The sequence below is a fragment of the Prorops nasuta genome, unplaced genomic scaffold (genome assembly GCF_024137725.1).
Source record: "Prorops nasuta isolate Cenicafe-Biocafe unplaced genomic scaffold, Cenicafe_Pnas_1.2 PNAS00010, whole genome shotgun sequence".
Taxonomy (NCBI): Eukaryota; Metazoa; Arthropoda; class Insecta; order Hymenoptera; family Bethylidae; genus Prorops; species Prorops nasuta.
In genome coordinates this window covers 2,982,064-3,002,613 of record NW_027116807.1, presented here as the reverse complement: position 1 = coordinate 3,002,613, position 20,550 = coordinate 2,982,064, and the positions used below count along the sequence as shown (strand labels likewise).

Genomic DNA, 20,550 nt, shown 5'->3' with positions numbered 1-20,550 from the left:
ATAAAAATTGAGGAGAATTCGCGAAGATAAGGTTGGCGAATGGGGAACCTTGAGGTAATAATTCCCATATTTTAGGGCGCCAATTTGCAAGCGCCTCTCCTCAATTCATTTTTCGCATTGCTTGCTGCTGCCCCACGGCAAATTTCCTCTTTACGGATTTCCTCGGAGAAAAATTCTCCAATAACCGCTGATTGTGTCCTGTTCCGCATTGATAATTTTTATTACGATTCTTATAATGCCCACTTGAGATAATCCCAAGCAATTCTCAGTTCCTGGGATTTTCACCACCTAGGTCGAATCGTAAAATATGCTTCCTTTTGCGAGCTGGGAAAAAGCGATAAAAAAAGAAACGTGCGAAACTTTCCTTGGAGAATTAATTTATCGAAATATCGCCTAAAAGGTTGAAACGATTTTTCCGATAGCTATAGTCTCATTAAATGTGGCAAAGTGGTATGGTGAGCTCGCGATTGTGGTGGGAGATAAAGGGGGGGGGGGGGGCGTGGGGTACCAAGATGATCGAAGATTATAGACATTAGGGACATTAGCCGCAGCGTTATGCGATTGCCTGGCTCGCGGGCCTGAGGTAAAATCCCCCCTCCCCCGCACACACCCAAAGGCATATCTCCTCCCTGTTCCTGCCACATCAGAGGAATCCCCTTACGCTTTGATTGATGCGTACCTTCCGAGACGCGCCTAAGTGATTCGAAATGCGTAATTTGCCAATTTGCGTGTATACCCACTTATGTCGCAGTGATTTTTCGCGAATCAAAGTGTCCATTGCTCGTCCTCCTACAGCAGCTCCTCAACCTACCACTCTACTTACTCTTCCTTCTTCCTCATCCGCAAATTATTCTGCGTGTTTTTCAATCAACGTCCATCCTCGCACGTATATCCGCCTACGGAATATTCCCAGAACATACATTCCCACTGCAGCGAACCAAAACATATATATCGCTCACCGACTCATCTAACGGCACGATTCTCACAAATATTTCAATTTTAGTTAAAAACTCTGTAAAAGCCCTTTTTCGTGTATTCTACTGACAAATAAAATTGTCGTCGAATCATAATTCATGTAATTTTCGCTCAGCGACCATTACCCCAATCTCTTTTTATAGTACAATCGTGCACGCTGGGGATTGAGAGAGAAGTATTGATCGGTAGCGTTAAAAAAACCAGACCCATCTTACATATTATTACGTCACGAGTCACTGTTACAAAAGCTCTTACCATAAATTTATGCAATATCATTTATTTGTTTAATCCAACTCATTTATATGTAAAATTAATAATTTCTGAATTTGTTGAAATTTCAAGATTCCTAAAATCTTTATCGTTGCTCCATTATTGCAGCCAGCGAGCGATATACGTCTCTTTCGCTTTTCCCTCTCAAAGAGAAGAAAAAATGTCATTGATCAACGCGAATAAAGGATAGTGGTGGAAAACTATATAGAAGGAGTTTAGCAAGGATTCGCGTGAGAAATAACGAGGAAATTATTTGTCTCGGTCTATATCTTATTATCGAGTATATTCTCCGATATCCGGTACAGTTATTATATAGGCGTAATTAGAGGAAGGAGGAGGATGAACGATCCTTTCACGAGTTTTCTTGGATTATTCGTGCGTCTAGACGATTAAATAATTTTTGTCTGGATCTCCACCTGACCTCGACTGCTTACGAGAGAAATAAAACTTGTATAAGCTCTCTGTGGGCATGTACAATTCGTTACAAAGTGCAGTGCACTGCCACGTGATAGATGAGAAATCAAAAGTTGAGCTCGCATCGTGCTTGTAGCGCCTGAATCAAAGATCAAAGTAAAAATGTTGATACACACAGCGTTATTGGTGAATCGATATTAAAGAGATAAATTTGTGCCGAGAGAACGGTTAAAGCGCATCTGTCATCTAGCCGAAGGATTTATTCGTTTGAAATTTGACTGCTTGGTTTTGTCATTAAAAGAATCAATCACTTTTCGCGAGCTATCAATATCGAGGATCGCGCGTAGTGGTGGACAGGAATCGGTATGCGAGTTTACAGGAGGGAAGAAAAGAGAGAAAGCGAATGGTAAGAGAGCGAAGCGAGAGGGCTGATGCACAAAGAGAGAAGCTAGCAGGCTATTTATAGGAAGCAGGTTGTATGGCTTATACAATACGATGTACATCCCAGTCGGGCTCAGGCGCCAGCAGGATTATCGATTGAAAAAATTCTCGTCCTGTCGTTCGTTCCTTTAAAATGCCAATACTATCAGATTACAAAGATATCGAGCGCATAATTCAACCGATCGAGGGGAGAGTCCCCTTTTTGTCAGGCTATCAGCGAATTAATTATGAAATTTGCGACAGAAAAATGACAAGTAGACTGTGTGCACGCTCGAGAGACAAGAGGGAAATTTGAGAGCTAAAAGAAAATCTTATTTATTGACAGAAGCTTTGGCAAGTTTTTCACCTCCTCCCCCCTTTCCATCGACGCGAAGGTCGTTTACCTTCTTCGCTCGACACGAAGAGAGAGAGAGAGAGAGAGAGAGAGGAAAGAAAAAAAAACATCCTCCAACGTGGATTATCTCGTATGTACAGCTAGTAATATCTATGCTGCTATACAACACCCCCCTTTAATAATAACTCGAGCACTTTCAGAATAATGTTTCGTTCGCTACGTTAATTTTCAACCTGTTACTCCGATGAAATTTATTAATTTCCGATGTAACGAGAGAAGAATCGATCGATTTCACGTATCGATGGGTCTTGCGATAAAGTATAATAAAATGTTGGGGGCTCGGACAAGAAAGTGATACGAGACGAGAGTATCGTGAATTAACAGCTTCAATCATAACGGGAAGGGAGAGAGCGGGAGAAGAGGAGTACGAGAGGGAGGGGGTGCATCTGGACAACAGAGCAAACCGCAGGATGCGCCATGGTGGTTTAAGGATAATGGAGCCTGAACTTGGCATCGACCAACATCAACCACAGACGGTGTCGACACAGGCGCATAAACTCAATGGACCATTACCAGCAATGTTTACGATTTCAATTACTGCTCGTCTGATTGGCGATCCTCCACCGTGAAAGAGAGGGAGGGAGGGCACCCGGTTAATAAAGCTTATCATCGATCCCTTTTCATTAATAACGTGCCTCCGGTTGAAGGAGCGCCAGGATATTCAAGCCTGCAATTGGCTGTGCTTTGCTCTTGTGTGCGGACACAACTTCTCAGAGAAGTTTGGCAAACGTTCGGTTAAAAGGCCGCATTGACGAATAGTCCAACTCCTCGGTAAACCGTTCGTTAATGGAGGAAAATGAAAAAAATGTGACTGGTTCGTTAAAGACAGCAGGATTAACTGGATGACCACGCAGGTATCTCGCCGCTGCTGCTGGCATCCAAAGGAATCCAGAAAAGTACTAATGATGCAGCCCAAGGTTATTGCACTTTATCGTTCGGTGTTATTGCTGCTCCGGTCACTTTAATGAAAGCTTCGTTATCTACCACGACTGGGTTTCGTGGTCGGTAAATAAAGTTGCTAATTTTAATTGATCGTTGCGATAATGCCTCCGAGTCCTGATAACACCTTGGCGGTATCGGATTATCGGATACCGAGATCGTTCCCGAACAATTTAGCAGCAAACGACTGGGCTTTGGAGAAATAAATGGATAGAGGGAGGGGGGGGGAGTTGTACAGTCATTTAGTACACTTAAACGTGGCCGGTGTAATCTCTCTTTAGCATATCACGTGGGATGAGACCAACCGCGAAAACCTATACATGAGGAGGAAGCTGCGAGAGATTAACGCACGTGTAAAATTGCGTCTTCTTGCCAGGTGTATAGAGCTGCCCACACGTCATGGGAACGTGTCATTGGGGGTCGAGGTACTAAAGCTATACGCGATCACGCGACAATTCCCATATCTTTCTAGCAAAAACCAACGCGTTATTATGACTCTCTAGAATCTCTCAAGGCCAATTTCTAAAGGGGGGGGGGAAGTATGTAACTTTTGCAAAGTGCAAGAGGATAAGAAGTTTTATTGGACGTTGACTCAGCGTTGAATGAGCCTGAAAGGGTTGGCCCGAGAGATTAATAAACATACAGGGCTATTCGAGCAGGCTCATATATATATATATATATATGTATATATGTCCGTAAGATACTTGGGAAGCCACGCCGGTAGGCATTTTGCGGTGACTCGGAATTATACTTTGGTCTTGGCGAATCTTTACTCGCAGGGTCTCCCTCTCGTGTAGAAATTAACGATAATTATATAGAGAAGCGGGCACACGACACGCAGATGCAAAATTACCGATTATTCCTTCGTTTCTGTCCTCGCGGAAAGCTTGGATGGTTCAGCCGCTGCTGTGGAAAACCTGATTTTTCGTATAAAAGCTAGCAGAGAGCTCGCGGTTAAATGACACGAAATTGCAGGAAACCGAAGGTAATTCGAGACGGTGAAATAATTTCGCTGTGACAACTGAAGCAGCGGGGAATAACGAAATAACTCTATAAAACTCGAGTTAGAAATTGCGCAACCGTCGCATGAACGTCCAGCTGCATGGCTGCTGGTTATTTATATAAAGCATCTTCGCTTCTGTAATCATCACTCGTTAAATGTACTTTTAGCAAATTGCGTGAACGATATCAATCTTTCGCTGGTTATCTCTCTGTTTCTTGCAGCTTTCAGTCGTTTCTCGATATATCTCTATCGGTATTAGCGAGTACCCGTCTTAATGAAGCCACCTCGAATAATTAAAGTGGATATTCCTCGGTACTTTTTTTCCTCTCAAGCTCCAAAGAAAATTTCTCGAACAAAAAGAAAAATCGAGCCTAGATGAAATTTTACGATCACTGCTTACCTTTCAACTGCGTTGTCTCGATCGCAAACATGTTTAAAGCGAGAAGCTGAAGCAAACGTGTTCCCGGAAGTGGAAGGGGCGAATGTTGCAACAAAGCTCTGAATTCTTTAAGCATTTGAACACTAGCCTCTTGGAATGTCTCCATTCTGTAACAAAAAGTTTTAGTCTTTTTATATAGAAATTACACTACTCTCTTATAATTATTATACGTGGTAGATAATTTAGGACGCGCTGTGCGATATGTTCAAATTTTCCTCAACGATACGATCGTATGACACTGTACAGATACGATCCTGGAAAGGCCCGAATGAATAAATCAGGCTATCAGAGTCGAGACACAATCCTTCCCCAGTATAGGATTTGCATATTTAAATAGTAACGTCTGGATAAGGACATCGACCTATAATGGCTTTCAGAAGTAGAATCATCTATTAATAAACAATTTCATACCGCGCGCGCTTGACGTACGTACTAGGGGCCGCGTTGCGAAGCAGCAAACAGAAATTTCTGAAACGAAAAACAGAAATCTTTTAAAACCGAGCACGTCCAGAGTTAATTAAAATACTCCCGTCCATGTAATAACGATAAATTTGATAATCCATGTTTGACCTTGTTATCGCGGACCGATCTTCAGGATCTAAACTTTTCACTCGACGAATGCTCTTTGCATCCGTAAATCGCTCGCCAACTTAGCCATAGCGTGTCTGCAAACGAGCAAACAAATCACCGGAGCGCCCCAGCACGTCTAAGCACGTTAAACATTAGCAAACTAGTTCCCGAGACAAATCCAAGAAGATCCTTGTGATAAATACGAAATAATCTAGCATCCATGCTTTATATTCCCAATTACCGTTCGAACATACGTGTCTCTCGCATCACAATCCAGACCTCTAATTATATATAGTACATTCCTTAATTAAATGAAATTATATGGAGATCATCTTGGCTAGAGTGAGGCATTCATTTGGTACGTTACGAACGCGTTTAATACCAGCAGATTATTGATTAGAAGGGGCAAGTAGAACCGGGACATGTACGAACGCTTCCGGCTGAGAGAGAGGTGGCTTGACTAATAAAATTGAGGGGAGGAAGAGAGAGACGCAGAGAGGCCTTTATAATTATCCGAGTACTTTGTTGACAAGAGAGATACTAGAATTCAAAGATGAGTGGGTGCATATAAAATTGCCAAGAGAGTAAGTAAATAAGCGAGTAAAAGGGACGGAGAACGAACGTGTGCAGATAAGGGTATCATGGGAGATCTGGCGGAAACATTGAAATCGGTGAGGCTGCGAAGATAGAGTCGGGAGGAGGAGGAGGAGGAGGAAGGCGTCAAGGCTAATAGCACTTCGGCGGAATCGAATGATAAAGGAGAACGAAGGTGCCCCTTGGGTCTCTCTGCCCAGCAGAGAAGAAACGGTGCTGTGAGCTCTATCTTTCCCACAGCCTCCTTCCCTCTTTAATCTTCCACCTCCGGCACCCTTCCCTTTTCCTCCACCTCGTCCCGTCTATGTAGCAGAGCCTACTGCCTGCCAGGCTTCACAGAGTGGGACCACGAGTGATCAGCCGAACCTTGAAAAACCGTTGCTGGAGCAGCAAATCTTGGACAATCTTTTTCTTGAAACGTATTTCGAACGATGAAACCATGAACATGAGGGGAATGATTGAAGATCGGGCCAATAAGCTTTAGGTATATTGGTGGCAATTCAACGTTGGTTCAGTGTTTGGCAGTTTGGAAAACCCTCTGCACGAGGGGTCTTCTGGTTTTCTTCTTCTTCTTCCTCCTCATCCGTGCAACGTCCATGGACACACAGTGGCAAATTCATAGTACGTAACGTCTCACTCGGTTTCCCCCTTCGCAACCTGGGGAATTCGTGACGTAAGTATCGTTTCTCTGTCCCTCTCTCTCGTTTACGGTCCTCTTCGACCGTTGGTTAGAAAAAGAGGAGGAAATAGCACGGGAGTGCAGTGCTCGTGCCACATAGTGCATAGCACGAGAGCGACCACCATCGTGTCGCCTCGTCGACCTTTGCGCGATTGGTCGCGCGACGTGTCGACGTACCGTTAACCATCATGCGCAGCCACTCTATTCGTTCCTTAAGAATAAACTTGCCGCCTCTTTGTCCAAATTCTGTGGTTTCCAATTATTCCAAAAATCACCAGAGAATCTCACACGCTCCTATTTCACCGACGCTCGTCAGCTTCTTTGAATTCGTCCTTGTCTATTCGTAGCATTATTTCGTGCCTCCCCCTTTTAATCCCTCCCCTCGAGCCACTACTTCTCTTCGTGTTTAAAGAAGCCAATAAACTGTCATCGTACAAGCGCAAACGTTGATGCGCATCGATGAAATATGCCTGATTGTAGAGTCGCGGGTGAAGCATGTTAATCCGAAAGAGGAATTCTCCTTCTCGATAGTGTGTCGCAGCAGCCGGTGGAGCTATGATGAGAATCATGCTAATGATTTGCCTAAGCGTGTTTAACTCAAATCAAGCGACTGTAACATTGTTTAACTGGTGCTTATCCTGCATCATCTCGGTATAATGTAGGTGAGTCATTGAGAGTTTCCGTCACGAATATTTTTCAATCTTTACGCGAAGGAAGATGCATATATAAGGATAAATATTCGATCGATATAGGTGGTAGAGGAGGTAGAGGGTGGGAGGTACATTAGTTCCGAAGATGAAATATGTTGCAGACGAGTCGAGCTATGTAGAGTTTAAGGAAGCAATTTAGTGGGTCAAGCTGCGAGCTTTGCAATTCCGCCGATTTAACACGTACAGCTGGTATATCTCATAGGAATAACACAACTATTGAAATCAGACACCTTTGGCAGAGGCAGAGGCGCGCGAGGATCAAGGTGCATTCAGGCTGCATCGCTTCCTCGCGTTTCGTCGTTCGAGAAAAGACCGTTACCCACCGACTGGCCTTTGCCAAATGATGAACAAGTCACGTTACCATCATCGTATATCAATCCAATGATTTAGAAAGACGTCCCGAACACACGTAACCCAGCTTAATGCCTACTGACAAAGTCTCGCAGCGAAATGCACGAGTATCTCATTGCGAGATTCGTAGTACTCGATCCTAAACCCCTTGCCCCCACCCCTCCCCCCGTCTACTACTAAAAATACCGAAACCATCGGACCTACCACAATGGCAAGCAATATGATAGCGCGTCTTGTAGGAGAATTAATTAACGATCCTCCGAGTCCTGTTATTCGATGATGGAAAGATTATGGGATAATACAATGATCGTTGCCAAGATAATTGATTGAACAGACCTGACGCGTCGTGGTGTAAGGGGAACCCCTGAATAGGAAAGTGCAAAAAAGCATTGACCATGACTACTCGACAAGGTCTGCAGACGATAAGACAGTCGCACGGGTAAATCTGTTTGAGTGCATCGGTGAAGCTTGCTGACAAATCACGAGTCTTGTTATTTCTGCACATTTTTTCTATTGTTGAAGCGATTAGTATTGGGCGGTGGATGCTCGGTAAATTTGACAGAAGCATTGACTCTGACTACTTGAAAAAGTTTGCTGGCCGGGGAAGGCGGCTGGAGTAGTCGATGCGGGGAAAGTTTGAAGGGAAATTGAAACAATTGCGATTGGTGGTCTAGGAGGAAGATTTGAAAAGGTTCGCGAAAGCTATAATAGCTACGCGCGCGGGTAAGGTATGGTAATAAAGGTGAATATTACAGAGGCTGCACCACCGCGCGACTGGAATTATGAACGGTGTGAGCAAGTTGCTGCGCGCTGTTTTCTTCCGATTCTCACATCTCCCGAGGTCCCAGGGCTCGCGTGTTATACCCTATACGCTTCCCTTTCCGATCGTAAACACGCATTGGTATTATTAACACTTGGACGGATAGGTGTATTTTTACTTGGCAACCTTAGCACACGCGCACATCCCACACCTTTTTCCACTGCCATCTTTATTTCGCGCCTACTGTGCACATTCACCGAGAAACTTGCATATTCATGAAATATTCGCAAGTGCGCCAATAAATGTCTAGTCCCCGAGAGGTACTTATCGTCGGACTATCGCTCCGATACTACTCTTCGCGTTATTATTATGGAAAAGGAAATTCACACAGGTTTTTCCCACCTCATCTCGAGGCTTTTGGAGCGATATTCAATAATTTCATTGGAAAATGATATTTGACTAATCCGTGTTAATCTCATTTTGGCTCGATATTTTTCTCGGGGGCATGCAGGATACATGTTGAAGGAATTCTCCCCTTTCATCATAGTTCCGGTTCAAGCTAATGTGTAATGCCAACTTTATGGTACTTTGATGTACACTAAAAAACGCCATTATAAGGAAGATTAAATTTTACGCTGTTTTGATATACACTAAAAACACCGTTGTGTCAAACGATTAGGAAGACGTTAAATTTCAACCTGGACCAAATACTCGAGACAGTCGGTCCAGCGCTTTTATCACCCGAGCAATACTTTTCATATTTCACGAGCGTTTCACGTCGATCCAACAAAAACACACGTCCTATTCCCTCTCTTCTGTTCCACACTCATTTTCCACTCATCAACCTACAATCTTGACTTTACGAACTTGCCTCCTTATCTGCATCTCATAGCAACCTTAAAACTCTTTTATGCAATCTCGAAAAGACCTCTCTTCCTCCCACCTTCTACATATATCAACATGCAAAGCAAAACATTTAAGTCCACTTTATATCATTTTGACGTCCTTTTAATTAAATAACATCATTTTTTAATTTAGCAGTGGTTCTTTATAGTGTTCCGATTCAATGTATCCATCTCGAATACACCGAACAAATTTTACTCTATTCGAGTAAATCTTGCATTGAATAGTCCTAATGAAAGAATTTACTTATCTTTGATAAATAGCTGATTGAATTTAATAACAATTATTTGAAAAGCATCAAAAACTTAATACATTCAAATTAAAATCTATGAATATCAAGCAAATGATTTCAATGGGACCATTCAAGGAAAGATTTATTTGAGTGAAATAATTATTTCCTCGGTGTATACGCGTTGAATCAAACTCGTCCTCGAAATAGACCAAGTATATATTGAGCAGATTTCTATCTGCAGATTAAATTATAATGGGAGGCGTTATTGAAAGCAGATTCTTTACTGGTACTCGGAGGTAATTTGCATAACGTTCGCGCAGCATCTTAGCGAGGTGCCCCGAAGCTTTTAGGAGGGGCTTTGACCGGAAAAAGGTGAATTGCACTTTAGGGACATAACGGCATTAGCCTGTCGACCCCCCTGGGCACCATGTCACGCTTTGCGTATATAGGGTGTATCGAATTAAACAATGCGACACAACTATTGCTATACAATTAGTATATACACATATATATATATAACTATAAATTGAAACTTTAATAATTGGCAAACTACGAGAAACGAAAATAGTCCAATTAGTCTGGACGAAGGAGAATGTGGGAGTAAATGGGGAAGAAAATACAGACTCGATGTTAGTGGTACCATGTCTATGTATATCGCGAGGGAAATGGTTATGGCGATCGGCCCACGCAATCCGTGGGTCATGGACCATGATCTATGGGACACAGGGAATGCCCCGTTATGCGCTAAAGTGCAAACTTGTTAGTCACAGAGCTGCAGGTCGACCACTCGATTGGCTCGCAAGAACCAGAATATCCATTCGATTGCTCTGAAATACTTTTTATAAAACACCTTACCTCTTTACCATATGTTATCAGGGCTAACAAGTAAAATTCTTTATTGATGCACAAAACTGGATACAGAAACTACGAGGTCTGCTTTGTGTCTTATATATAAAATAGGTACATATATAGTTTCCAAGTTTGTTCGTATCAGGAACATCTCATCCATTCATTCATCCAAACTGAGAGGCTAAAGCAACACTGACACGGTAAATAGTCACGTCTACGATCAGTATAGATTTATTCAATTGGAGCGCATCGATCTTTGGGTAGTGATAAATCGTGCGCTGGCCTGCCCAGATGCAGGATCGCCCTGTGCTCCGAGGTGGAAAAAAATTGAGGGGGGAGAAAGGCGGAAAAGAGGGAACCACCTCGCAACACGTTAAGATCGTACTGGTATAGCCAAGAACCAGGGTCAGCATGGCAAAGCTACCGCGCAGTACCCCACACGAAGATATCTCTCACAGCTGAGGTAAATAACTTATCCTAGATCGATTCTATAGAAATAATCCTTGCAACAATAGCCCTGAATTATCAATCTTAGTTATTGCGAAAGGCGAAACTCTGAATTCTAATAGTTTAAAAAAATATATAAACAAAAACCTTTGTCACTATATGCTGCAGCTCTGATTCGTTTGAAATTTAAGTGTTATTTACGAAAAATGGTTCTTGCGAAATTAAAAGGGGAAAGTGTTATATCAGGGTGTGGGGATCATCAGACATTGTCTATGTTTGGTTATAGTTATACTTGTGGAACGAAGAGAGAGGGACCACCGTGGATAAACACGATGGACAATCGACAGCCGTTCGAATGGGGAGCGGCCCTTGCTCCCCTACGTGCCTCCTCCTTCGAAGCCGGGGACAATGTTTTCTAATCGTCCTCAATAATATACACGTTGGCTCGCCGGTTGTGCAGACGAGACTCGCGGACCGCATTTCTCGTCACGTAATGCAATAAAGAAACCTTTAGCACAATCGTGTTTCGCTTTATGGATCTGAGCCGCGATGGTTGGCGCGCGAACACGAGCCTCGCACAGTTACATTGCTCAAAGATATATTACCATGGCACATTTAATGTACTTGTAAGGAAGGTTAGATAAATGCACCAGAGGATGGGCTCGAGGAACAGATGCCCCTAGATACTCTGCCCTTTAAGAGTTAATGCGTAATTAATTGAGAGATCTTGATAACATTTTAACAACGATACGAATATAATAACACATAGATATATGCGAATGACGCGATAAAAACAGCAACGCGCGTGATTAGTACATGCTCTTTAAGATTCGAATGCATTAAATAAATGCGATGGTTGTTGTAAAAGTTTGGATAATCTCCGAGTGATGCGTTAAACCTCGACGTTGAGCCATCGATCATTTCGAGCGGCGCGCTTATATCTAGACTCATAAATAATTTCCCGATAAAAAGGAGCATCGTTGGCTATACGTATAGTATAAGCAATCGTAGCTGGGTTACTGCAAATTCTACCGATAAAACTGGATAAGGGTGCAAAGAGCAGACGCTATTACCAATAAAATGGTCGTTATTAATGAAGAGTGGCTCGGCGCGATCAAGATATCTTCTAAATTCATCGAACGCTTAGCTTAATGGGATGTTAATAGCGCACTTTCCTTCGAGATCGACTGCTGCTGCAACGACGCACCGTGCAAATTGACGCGGATAATCCACGAATTATTCTAATTGGAAATACCTCGACTCTAATAAAATCCTACCAAACTCCTATATAAATAACTTTTCTCTTTGCCCAGAAGAACAAATTTACAAGATTTTTCCCCCTCCTCCTTACCAATTTTACCTTCGCTTTTTCCATATCATCGTTAATTTACATTTTCATGAATAAACTTTCTTTTTCTCCTTTATTTATATCTATAATACACCTCTGTATATATAGAAGGTTGATCGGCGCACACTGGTAAATGCTTGTAATTTTCTTGGCACAAAGATTCTTAAATTGAATAGAATGGTGCAATTTTGAGGCTCGGATTTAACGAGTAGTTAGATAATTATTGCGATATCGTAATTTAAGGGTAGTAGATAGATAGACTATAAGGAGGGTATAGGCTGCACTCTATATTAGCGAAGAGATGACGATTGATAATTGGTGGAATGGGCTATCGTGGATCGTACACGAATGCAATGCGAGAGAGCAATGTGATTCCGTGGCAGCTTGTTGATCGCTGCGACACAGCATACCGTATAATTAACCGTCTGAACTTTTAGTCCCGAGGGCGATCGTTCGGTGGACGCGCCTCTGATGTGCTCGGAATTCCTAAGGAGCAACAACTAAAGATATCCTTAACGATCGTTACCGAGCGTTATGAATGATCTCTTCATTGGCAGTCATAAATCAGAATTAAAAATGCGACCTCGCGGTACAGCGCGGTTCTCAATCGATACAAAGTACGTACGCTCCCTGCGAGATTAAAGGAGAAATTCCAGCTCGATACGCAGAGTACTTCTCGATGGAGAGATCCCGCTTGGACGGATGATGCATGGCGGGACAAAGGATTATGATGGCAACTGAAATAAAACAAAATTCCAAACTGTTTTCAACCGTCGGCTGCATGCGCGAGTACGCAGTGATTTTTCTTCAGTTTTCATGCCATGACAGGGATTTTTCAATTAAGCCAAGACAAATATTGCCTCTGAGAGAGCTGCCTTGCGAACATCCATTATGGATTCGACGAGAGAGAAGGAGCAGAACTATCAAAATGCGCATCCTATTTCGCAAGATCGAAAATAGCCTTCAATTGCCAGAGGGGAACACCCCCCTCCCACCCCTCCTCCCGCCATTCATCCTCTTTATACTCGGAGCAAAAGAGCCAGAATGAAACGCAACGCTGCCAAATCTATATAAGCGCCTCCTCTATGCGTTTAGAAAGAAACTCGGGCAAATTTTATCACAATCTCTACGGAATGAATGAATAAATGAAGAGTGCCAAAAATACTGCATCGTTACCGGAGGAAGAACATTTTATTTTACTCACGCTGAAATATCCATCTCGCACAGGTATATTTATTCGTTTTACGGTGCTTTCTTGACAAAATCGCGAGTACACCTTGATGTCATTGGAATTGTGTGTGTGGTAGACCATTCGTTAGATCATTTACGTCCCGCGTCACGCTAATTGACCGTCATCCGTGAGTTTCAAGAGAGTGGGAGAAGGGTGCTTGCGACTCTGCGGTATATAAAGATGAACGGGAAAAATAACGCAAAGCGTAATTGTCCTATAGAGTCGCTAAATAGTCTCTCATGGGAAATATATAGAAGGCTAATTTGTGGCAAAGCAACGGACGAAGGTACCCTACCATGGAGAGAGTGTATGGGGAAGCAGTGGATGGCATTCGGATACAATGGCGTATAAATCACACCGCTTATGACGGATAAGGGGAAAGCGATAAGAAGAAGCGTCAGCAACGAGCTTGAGGTGCTCGCTGGTCGCAAGGACGAGCAAACAAGATTGAGCCAATAAGATAAACGACGACACAAAAGATGATAAACAACCGATAAAATTGAGTGTCAATGTCGTGCAGCGAAGCAGGTAGCATTCGTGCCGAGTGGAGGGGATAAAGCAATATCGAGGAACGAATACATTAAGCAAATAGCATTTGGCCGATCCAGCCGAGAAACGAACATAAAACAGTGTCCGAGAACGGCTACACCAAACCTATACCACGTTTAATCAATGAAAGAACAAGAGAATAATATTATCGAACACCAAGAAGGTTGCACCTTCGACCAACGAAGAAGCGACTATAAACTATATATATATATATATATATATATGTATATAGAGAGGAGCGAGTACAGCGAGCAGCTACCTTTTTAACCAAGAAAAACGAGCAACGAAACGAAATTCGGCATATAAAGCAGGAGTGCGATATTAGCGATCGAACAGATTTCGCACCGAAAAGTGTCGATTCTACAAGATTGACGAGGATAATCGTTCAAGGTTTGGCTTCCGTGATCGAAGGTGTCTGTTTGCTCTATGAGAGAGTTAGAGGAGGGGGGTGCAGGTGATCGATCTTGCGTGAAACAAGTATACAGGGTAGAGATGGATAGGAAGAGATAAGAAGGGAGAAAGAGGGAGAGAGAGAATTCATCGAAAAGGGATATAGGATAACATTGCATCGTGATTACTACTGTGTATAGCATATCGAAGCTTGAGCGGCAGGAGGAGGAATTCCGATGGTCTTGACACGATGCACGTATGCATGGTGGACGGTGCGGAGTCGCTGAAGATGGTCGGGTTCTGGTCCGAGGCTGCGGTGTCCGTGGATGTCCTTGAAGCGGGCGGGGTCGTCACTCGAGAGCCGCAGGTAAACGACCATCAGAGAAACCCATGTGTGTTACCAGTTGAGAAGAGAGCCTCTCGCGTACCTTACACTCGTACTGCTTGATTCTTCTACGTCCATGTGCCTCTCTCTCTCTCTCTCTCTCTCTCTCTCTCTCTCTCTCTCTCTCTCTCTCTCTCTCTCTCTCTCTCTCTCTCTCTCTCTCTCGGTCCTTCCGTTAAATGCACGCATCACTCTCCTCTTCCCTCGTCATCCATGTGATCGCCCAACACAACACTTTTGCCCCTTCATCCACTCTTACGAAATCCCTCTCTCTTATCAAGCGACATTCTTCGGTGTTTAATTATAGCAAATTTCCATGGTAAAATTAGCCTTAACGGTGCCTGGGAGATGAGCGATAAACAGCCAATATACTGCGCTTCCACTCTGGAAATCCCTCCCCGTTATACAATTTTATCACTCGAGCGCCAATGGACGGCCGTAATTAATTGAAACTATACCGAATTGCTACATTTTCGTTTATATAGCTTTGATATTTAACCGAGGATAGTGCGAGTATAGTGCCGGAAATTATCTCACGCATTTGTGATAATTCCGCTCGGATAATTCGTGTTTACCATTGATAAATGGGATGCGTTTTGAGCAATGACGTATCAATCGAAGTAGAAGCGGGTAATTGTTAGTGATAAACTGGGCGTATTTTGAATAATGATGGATCAATCGTAAAGTTTATAATTATGACTGATGAACTGGGCGTATTTCACGTTCGCAAGTTGCGATGGGCGTCCGTGAGTCGATTAATCCTCGCTCTTGTGCTAATCGTCTTCTTTCGTTTTCTCTCCCATTCCTTTTTTTCCAACGGTCCCCTTTCTTCGGACACGTCGATTATCGATGCTCCACGGTTATTAAACTATTATTGAGCCGGCATAACACGACGCTCCTCGCCGATCGAACGATAGCGAATTATTTTTCCATGCCGAGATTATCACCACGAAGACACCTGTATTTATTCATACGACTTTATTATCCAAGCTTAATAAGGTCCTGCGTCTTCGAGCGAGAGTGATCCTTCATTATTATCCTTGGGAATAAAGCTGCAATAATAGCTTGATAAATCGACCGCTATCGACAGGATCATTATAAATCAATTCTTGACCGATCGTTGCTCTTCTTTTAGTGCACGGTTAATTGTCGTTCGACAAATTGGAGTATTCAACAGCGACAAAGGGACGATTTATTCGGTCAATCGTTCGTCTTTACTTGGATAAGTAAGATGGAGTTTAAGAGGAGAATCGTGCGGCAGAGGGGGCGAGCGGATCGAGGTGTGTTTTCGATATTGAACACGAATAGGCGTTCGGGGCGAGGCTTATTTTGGTACAAGATCGCAGAGGAGAGTAGGGAGCAAGGTCATTACAGCGGAGACATCAAGTAGACCGGGTCGGCTGGTTGTTGTTGTTGTTGTTGGATGAGCAAAGAGGCGATGAAGCGAGACAGTGGCTGCTGGTGGCGCCACGCAATTGTCAATTAAGATTTTTACCGCCATAGGAGAAAACACGAGAGGCCGGCTAGCTAGCACGTACGTGCCAGAGCCCTCGAAGCCCAACGGGGTTCCATGCGAACACCGACTAAGGCCGAACGGAGAACAAAAGCAAAAGGAGCCAGAGCGGAGAACGCAGGAGGCCCCGGCCGGGAAAACGGATCGAAGGGACTCGCACGGAGAGATGCGAGTGCTCAGATACATTTCATTATGATTATTTGTGCAATGCGCTACTAATCGTGGCCGACCTTTCACCCATCAGCCCTTGGGAACCCTCCAAGTCGATCACCTTTTTCACCCTACCCGGCGTAATCGACCGTTTAAAACTGTATATACATAAGATTTCTCTGCTCGAGTTGTGTGCTCCGTCGTCCGGCGAAAATACGATTGAAATAGAAATAAATGATAATAGGGCTTCCAGTGTTCGTAGTGAAATTTTCAAAGCCGTGTTTACCGTGGCCAAATACAAATATCGGCCAGTCGGGCAAAGAATTTGCCGCGGGTTAGCCAGAGCGCCAGTCCGATGCTGAATATACATTCTGCTCATTTCTTTCCCCCTATACAGAAACGCTTAAACCGCAGCGAAAAGTTATTGCCGTTGAACACAGCCTGCCAGCTACCGCCGATCCGCACCTCGCGGCATAAACATCGTAACGCCAGGACGGCCCTGAGCAACACAAAGTGTTTCTGCGCCTCTTCATCGGTGACGCCGCCGACGCCCCGGATACGAGTCGTCCGCAACCGACTATTCTTCCACCATAAATTTCTCAACGAGGAATTAATCGCTACCGAGCCAATCTAGAACCTCCGCCAACCTTCGGCCGCAAAGAATTCATCCACTCGTGGGTGAGTTTTAACCTTGAATCCTTAACTGCGTATAATAACTTCATAAAATGTGCTATGGAACAACTCTTACCGGGGTAGGATCAGGCTCGCGAATGAGATATAAGTCTTGATGAAAAATCGGTACTCTATATTACTCGATATATCGTGTCTCTGTAATTATGAAAGAAACTGGACAAATGATTTATTACAACTTTATTGACTGCAATATTTTGCCTTGACAATGATTCTAGAAATAATGGGTGAAGTGGTAAAAGAAACATTCGTACGATATGGTTTTTGATATACTGAGGATTCGTGAAACCTCGTTTATTATTTTACGATTTTTATTCGTTGTAGGGCCATTCCACGTCAAAACAGACAGATTTCGGAGTACAACACCGATTTTTTTTTTAAAAATATGTGTTAATATATAAGAAAATACAAGACTTTTGGCGCTAGTTTGAGTCAAAAATCTTTTTTCGTTTCGGAGATACGAGCTGTCAAAGTTTGCAGTTTTACTGTTTTTGGTAAAAACACGTAATCTTTGAAAATTTATATCTCCTAAACGAATAAAGATAGAAGACTCTGGCTGGAACGAGTGTACTCAGAAAGAATCATACTTTATTAGAAAAATATAAAAAAAGACAGTTTGTTTTAATTGGTTAAAACTATTAACAATTAAAATAAACATTTGAATTAACAAATGTGTTGTCATGCTCTGACAATTATAAAAAAATATCAGGAATGTTCCTTGGAATGTCCTCTACAAAGAAAAAAATTAAAACGCGTATACTCTCTTGGTGTTCATAGTGAAAAAAAATATTTTATCACGACGCGCTCGGCCAGAAGCGTCGTTCGAGCAGCGTAAACCGGTGAAGCGCATGCGTAACTGAGAGCGACTAGTCTCTACATGTCGGAATCCATCAATCTATGAATAATGCGAGCTAATAACATGTTTTAATTGTTTGTTTATGTTTTTATAAATATTATAAATTAACAATATATTTATTATTATTCTGCTTTATAAGCAGTCGTTATTTATTTACAAAATAATTAGCAATAAGACATTTGAACATGGCATTGAATATACAAATTATATACTAATTTATATTTACATATTTTATTAAATTATGGCAGAAGAAAATATTATGAATATGAAATTTCTGTACTGAAAATATTTAACAAACTTTAACAATTGTATAATTATCTGATTGAGGAAAAGCTTTAGTTTGTAATTGTGTCTTTGAATCTATCGTTAAAAATGCACGATAATTTCTAGTTCCTTTAACTATTTTTACTTTTCAAAAAAATCTCGTTTAAATTATTTTAATGCTTATTAAAACACTTCGTACGAGATTTTTTGAAAAGTGAAAATAGTTAAAGGAACTTGAAATTATCGTGCATTTTTAACGATAGATTCAAAGACACAATTACAAACTAAAGCTTTTCCTCAATCAGATAATTATACAAATGTTAAAGTTTGTTAAATATTTTCAGTACAGAAATTTCATATTCCTAATATTTTCTTCTGCCATAATTTAATAAAATATGTAAATATAAATTAGTATATAATTTGTATATTCAATGCCATGTTCAAATGTCTTATTGCTAATTATTTTGTAAATAAATAACGACTGCTTATAAAGCAGAATAATAATAAATATATTGTTAATTTATAATATTTATAAAAACATAAACAAACAATTAAAACATGTTATTAGCTCGCATTATTCATAGATTGATGGATTCCGACATGTAGAGACTAGTCGCGCTCAGTTACGCATGCGCTTCACCGGTTTACGCCGCTCGAACGACGCTTCTGTCCGAGCGCGTCGTGATAAAATATTTTTTTTCACTATGAACACCAAGAGAGTATACGCGTTTTAATTTTTTTCTTTGTAGAGGACATTCCAAGGAACATTCCTGATATTTTTTTATAATTGTCAGAGCATGACAACACATTTGTTAATTCAAATGTTTATTTTAATTGTTAATAGTTTTAACCAATTAAAACAAACTGTCTTTTTTTATATTTTTCTAATAAAGTATGATTCTTTCTGAGTACACTCGTTCCAGCCAGAGTCTTCTATCTTTATTCGTTTAGGAGATATAAATTTTCAAAGATTACGTGTTTTTACCAAAAACAGTAAAACTGCAAACTTTGACAGCTCGTATCTCCGAAACGAAAAAAGATTTTTGACTCAAACTAGCGCCAAAAGTCTTGTATTTTCTTATATATTAACACATATTTTTAAAAAAAAAATCGGTGTTGTACTCCGAAATCTGTCTGTTTTGACGTGGAATGGCCCTGTAATATCTTGTACTAACAATGATTCGATCGTTACGAGAAGGAAAGAGTCAAAAAACAATCTATATATATATATATATATATATGTTTATAACAATAAAAATTAAGAAAATTCGGTAAAAAAAATTAGGAAAGGATGCGTTCCCCTCTTTTCCTGGTAGTATCCTTAGCCATTAACAATTGTTCAGTGTACATTTAATGAAAAATGATTGATTATAATTTTATTGCGCGTAATATTTTGCATTGGCAATTATTCGGTCGTTACGACATCGATGTACTATGCAGGACGTTAAAAAAAGTAAGATTAAAAAGATTCGGTTTAATACTGGGAAAGGAGGAAGCTCTTCGAGGTATCCTTAGCTACATACAATTATTTAAGGAGGGTGGGTCGAGTTCCGATGAATCTAGCAGGTTTAAGTATATCCTTTGTCACGACAACGAGCGTATGCGACAGTTCCCGGGAAGGTAAGCGCGATAATGCTCGGGCTCACGGTGCGTTGAACCCAGTCGCACAGGAAGAGCTCAAACGTCATGAACGAACAAAAGCAAACTTGCCGCGCGCGTTCATTCATTAAACTTGATATACGCGAGATCTTAGTAGGTACAAGCCATTTGCTTATGACACAATCGCTTGGGATGCAAATAAACACCTAATATGCTCAATGTATTATTCATAATTCAGCTCATTTCATTATGTTAATGCTCGCGATAACTGTATATTTCAGCTTTAAAGGCCTGTAATGGGACTACAGAAGCTATTATTCGGTGTATATATCACAGTCAATTAATAAGTCACTAAATACATGAAATGTTACGCTTACCTAATCAGGTTTGAAGTTTTCGCTTTTCGTCATTCAAGTTTTTAGAGCTATCATATACGTTGACGCGTAATAAAAGTTTGCGTAAGAGATTCATTGCGCGAGGGTCGCACATTGCGAGGTTTAGCAAAGTTTTGGTTCATACCACCAGTAGAGACGTAAATTTTCAGTTACGACCCAATAGGGTATAGTGGAAACTTTACAGCGCAATATATAGTTACCCTCTAAAAT

General features: G+C 41.6%; 1 protein-coding gene and 1 long non-coding RNA gene across 5 annotated transcripts in view; one reads left to right on the top strand and one right to left on the bottom strand.

The window, feature by feature from the left end:
* LOC136777029 (uncharacterized) overlaps positions 1 to 20,550 on the top strand; it is a 212,350-nt gene that overhangs the window by 168,017 nt on the left and 23,783 nt on the right. The gene's annotated exons all lie outside the window — the stretch shown is intronic.
* LOC136777022 (telomerase-binding protein EST1A-like) overlaps positions 1 to 20,550 on the bottom strand; it is a 78,389-nt gene that overhangs the window by 51,707 nt on the left and 6,132 nt on the right. For all 4 annotated transcript variants that reach the window (XM_066733034.1, XM_066733033.1, XM_066733031.1 and 1 more), the window contains one exon: positions 4,837 to 4,982. In XM_066733034.1, coding sequence (XP_066589131.1) covers positions 4,837 to 4,982 — 146 coding nt within the window. The remainder of the gene's footprint in view (positions 1 to 4,836; positions 4,983 to 20,550) is intronic.